Below are 4894 nucleotides of genomic sequence, written 5' to 3' on the forward strand. Positions count from 1 at the left end.
ATGAGGCTTTGCTGGCCAGCAGTCATCGGCAAGGCAGAGAAGGGCTGGCCCCAGTGCTGCACGGAAAAGGCTGATCCTTGATGTTAACATTTTCTGTTGCCTTTTGTTCCTTCAGGATTTTATACCTTTTCATCTTCATGAGTCTCATCTTCCGTCCTTGAGATATACCTTACCACTGCCTCCAGTTTTAACTTTCCTGTCTGTCCATGCATCTAATCTCACCTTTTCTCACGCTTCTTCAGTTATTCTTTTACAAGATTCTTCATCTATGCCACCAAAACTCAACCTTTGATCACAGGCATCTGAGCACCTTGGAGAGAGTTACACAACTGAGGTTATGCTAATAACCTAATGACTTGGCAATAGCAAGGTTGTTATAAGTTTCATTGGGTTTTGGTGGGATTCTTCAGGCAGTCTCTAATAAGCAGTCTGTCCTGCAGCAAGACATGTGTCGGCTGAAGAGGAAACAAGGCACTCAGAACAGTGGTTTAGGAAGAACAGGACAACAGAGGTACTTGAACAATTCAAACAGGAAGATCAGTTAATTACAAGTAGAGAAGAACCAGTTGGATAAGGCTCTCACCATCTTCTTAAAGGAACGTGCAAATCAGGGCATCAGGGGCATACAAAACTTCCCCGTAGATGTAAGGTGACGAGATGATGACTGAAATAGTGAAAGCAAGTTACCTTTTTTTTTGTTGTTGCAGAGAAACCTTTCAACCCTGGTAAGTTTTTAACACATGCTGTTTCGAACATCATCTGCTCCATTGTATTTGGGGATCGGTTTGACTATGAGGACAAGAAATTTCTAGATTTAATTGAGATGCTGGAAGAAAACAACAAGTACCAGAACAGAATACAAACACAGGTGTGTGCAGTTCTATTTCATTAATAAATGTATTAATGGTTGAACTTTTTAAATTAAGATTTATTAACATTACTCATACTTAATTGGGGTGATTTTTTTTAAAAATTATAGGGACATCCCATTGTATGTCCAAAGAAGGATATAACTGCAAAAGTAGCTCAAGTGAAGTCTCTCCTTCAATATAGTGAAACCGTGATGCAAAAGAGAGTTTACTGCTTCTCATAGTAACAATTATGGGAACAAGCACATCAACCAAAATGTGCTTTTCCCTATGTTGATTATTACAGCTCTACAATTTCCTCCCAGTCATCATGGATTCTTTACCTGGACCTCATCAAACAATATTAGAAAACATTAATAAAGTTGATGACTTTATTTCTGAAATCGTAAGAGCTCATCAGGAATCTCTCGATCCCAGCTGTCCTCGAGATTTTATTGATGCTTTTATCATCAAAATGCAACAGGTAATGTAAGGGCAAGTGAGAGCTTTGTGGATGATAGGAAAACCACTGTTTGAATTCTTGCATCTTCTCCCAGTTGTAGCAACACATTGGGCTTTTGCAAATACAGAGGGAAATTTGTTTTTCTTGGCACCTTTGTTCTATCCTCTCCGTTTTCCTTTTCGAGATTCTTTCGAGCGCAGCACTGACAATGGCATACAGCACTAGCCCAAGATAGGAAAGCTGTAGACCAACCACTGAATTACTGGTGTAATTCAATACTCTTCCCATATTATCCCAAATGTCACTATCGGAACTGTTATTCCTGATGTTCTGGAGAGTGCTGTGTTTCTGAAAAGACATTAGGTGTGTCTAAAAACATACGGCATAGGTACAAGTCTTGCTTGTAGAAAAGCTTCTTATCGTTGTCACTCAAAGAATTCTGCCGAATTTTCCTCCAGGAGAAAGGAAATACTCATTCACAATTCACTGTTGAGTCCTTGACCAGAAGCACACTCGACTTGTTCCTTGCGGGAACAGGGACAACCAGCACCACGCTGAGATACGGACTTCTGATTCTCCAGAAATACCCGGAGATTGAAGGTAAGAGGAAAGGGCATATTTACTTGAAAGTATATTTTATGAGCCACAGGTTCAGTGTGGGCAATTTGTGTCACTACCACTGGCAGCAACAGTGCCTGATAGCAGAGATGTCTATCAGTCTTAGGTTTACTTCCAGGAGAGAGCCATCAGTACCAAGTATGTTCATGTATTCTTGGCGGGGTGAAAAGCAAGCTTTGCTGCGACTGTGAGGAAAGGATTTGGGAAACATCCATTCAATTTACTTATTGCCTGACAGAGAAAATTCACAAGGAGATTGACAGTGTGGTTGGCCGAGACCGAAGCCCCTGCATGGCAGACAGGAGCCAGTTGCCATACACGGACGCCGTCGTCCATGAAATCCAGAGATTCATTGATTTCCTTCCCCTTAACCTACCACATGCTGTGACCAAAGACACCATGCTCAGAGACTATTTCATCCCCAAGGTCTGTTTCTGGGAACATTTATAATCTCTTGCTGTGTTGTGCTATATTAATTAGGTTTCACTTTTGTTTCCAACGCATTAGAATGCAATACAGAATCAGAATAATTGGGTTTGGGAGAGGAAGTGGTTCTTTTGGGGTGCAAGTATGCATTAACTTGCACAGTGTTGCAGGCTACTATATTTCCTTTTATGGATCAGTCTTTTCATACTTTTTATTTGCAATTTGAATAATTATTACAGAATGCACTGCATCTATGGAAAAACTTAGCTCCTAGTTATGAATGGGTGCTGTGACTATCTGAAAAAAAGCCCTGTTTCTCTAAGCCTTCTAAATGTCCCCCAAGACTCCACCGCTGGCTCTTGTGCAGTTCCACCAGCTTTTCTCATGACATTTTAACACTGCTTCTTCTGACTGACAGTGGAACATAACGGGACCATACTGCAGTTAATCCAAAGCAGTGCTCGTGTATTCAGCTCTGGGAACTGCTCAGTGGGGCTTTACGTTGGCATGCCTCCACTTTAACTTTCTTCTCTCTACACTAATTCAGGACACTATGGTATTCCCTTTGCTGTCCCCCATCCTGCAAGACTGCAAGGAATTTCCAAATCCAGAAAAATTTGACCCGGGACATTTCCTGAATGCAAACGGTACCTTCAGAAGGAGTGACTACTTCATGCCATTCTCTACAGGTAAAGAGCTCTTTCTGTGTCAGATCCTAGACTATCCTCTCCTAGAACTCTTCAAAGATTTCTGTGGCTCTGTCACCACGGTCTGAACAGTGATGTCTGGAGATCTGCCGGTCACTTCTGGGCAGCTCTACCTCATGTACTACAGTTTCAGTTCACCTCCTTTTTGTACCACGTACAAGAGCTCCTCCAATGCATTCTACACAAAAAGATGCGTGAAGTGGGACTCGTAGCCATGCCACTTCCTTCCCCAAACTAGCCATAAAACAGCAATAGAACAGGAAAATCTGAAGCCTTCAGACTGCGTTTGTCCACCCAGCACTCTCACATTGTACAGAACACTGACACCTCTGTTTCATTCAGTTCACTTCCCCAAAAGGATGCACTGCACGTCTGCCTGTCCATTCTGAGAAGTCAGAACTTTCATGGCAGAGGGGTTAAAATAACTCACGAGCAAAAGTACTCTACCATCACCTTCCTTCTTTTTTCATTCTTTCCTTGCAGGAAAACGCATCTGTGCCGGAGAAGGTCTGGCCCGGATGGAGATATTCCTATTTTTAACAACCATCCTGCAGAACTTTTCTTTGAAGCCTGTTAAAGATCGCAAGGACATTGACATTTCTCCAGTTGTCACCACTCTGGCAAATATGCCCCAAGATTATGAGGTTTCCTTTATTCCACGTTAGCCAAGTAAAGACAGCTGCCAACTCCCAAATTCATGAGAACTCTTCCTGAATGACACTCATTGCCTAGTCTGATGAGACTGAAACACTCTGATCCTTTGCTAGATTCGTTAGGGACAGAAAAGTTATGCCTTTCTCTGCAATCCTAGAAGGACGTGCACCACTGGAAAACCATTTAGATTCCCACACACTGCCCAAATTAGGCACACATCTGACTGTTTCTTTCACTCATATATAAGAAATGCATTATGGCTTTCAGACACGATCTAGAAAACCTCCACTCCCACTACCAGTGCGGGAGAAGGCTGGACTGACCTTGCTGGACCTATCAGAATTAAAACTGCGATTACAGCACTGCTCATTGTGACAAAAAAGAGGGAAACAAAACTGGGATCTCCATGCTGCCATTTACAAGCTGAATGGCAGCCTGCACCTTCCCATTACTTTTATGACAGATGTAAAGATCGCTAAAGGAATTTTACAAACCTCAGGTAAAAGGTGTGTATGAGCTGACCCAGATAGATGTACAGATGTGCAGGACTGGCATTTCCCAGATCGATGACGTTCCCTGCAGTTTGTAACTTACTGTGTGTCACGGTATTATCTTAGGGTCTGCGTCTGTGACAAGGGGGACAGGCCCGAAAGAAAAAAAAAAAAAAAAAGAAGAGAAAAGAGGAAAGGAAAAAAAAAAATCGGCAGTGGCTAGGGGCCAGCCCCAGGTGGTCCGGCGGCTGAAACGGCAGGGAAGCCGTGGACCTGCACCCTGGCGAAACAATGGGAAGAGGGGAAAGGCAGAGGACTCATATTTGGATCTTAGACAAAAATCAGTGGCACCAATCTGAGGAGGAACAACTAATTTTACTAAATATATCAAAAATGAGGCTCGTAGAATTGTAACAGAGTTTACAACCTGAAAGTCTTACACAGTAAACTGCAGGAAGACCACGTGCTTTCTCCGCCGGGCAGGAAGGAACAAACCCCGCGTCTCCCAGGCGGCTTCACCACCCCCTCCAATGCAAAGACCCCTGGGGAGTGCACCTCCTCCCCTCCCCCCCGGAGGGCCACACACCAAAAAAGGCAGTTTGTAGTAACCAGGGAATTAACTCTTTAACTGCCCGTGCTTTACATGACGTAATGATGTGGAATACTGACAACAAAAAATCACAAGAC

The 4894-nt window shown here is 43.1% G+C and overlaps 1 protein-coding gene across 1 annotated transcript; it reads left to right on the forward strand.

Annotated features, from left to right (window-relative positions):
- Positions 1110-4403, forward strand: LOC110399468 (cytochrome P450 2H1-like). The gene is made up of 5 exons (XM_021398194.1): positions 1110-1332; positions 1770-1911; positions 2168-2355; positions 2903-3044; positions 3546-4403. Exons 1-5 carry the CDS (start codon positions 1180-1182, stop codon positions 3725-3727), a joined length of 807 nt encoding a protein of 268 aa, XP_021253869.1. The 5' UTR covers positions 1110-1179; the 3' UTR covers positions 3728-4403.

Source organism: Numida meleagris, chromosome 5, assembly GCF_002078875.1.
Source record: "Numida meleagris isolate 19003 breed g44 Domestic line chromosome 5, NumMel1.0, whole genome shotgun sequence".
In the NCBI taxonomy this organism is placed as follows: Eukaryota; Metazoa; Chordata; class Aves; order Galliformes; family Numididae; genus Numida; species Numida meleagris.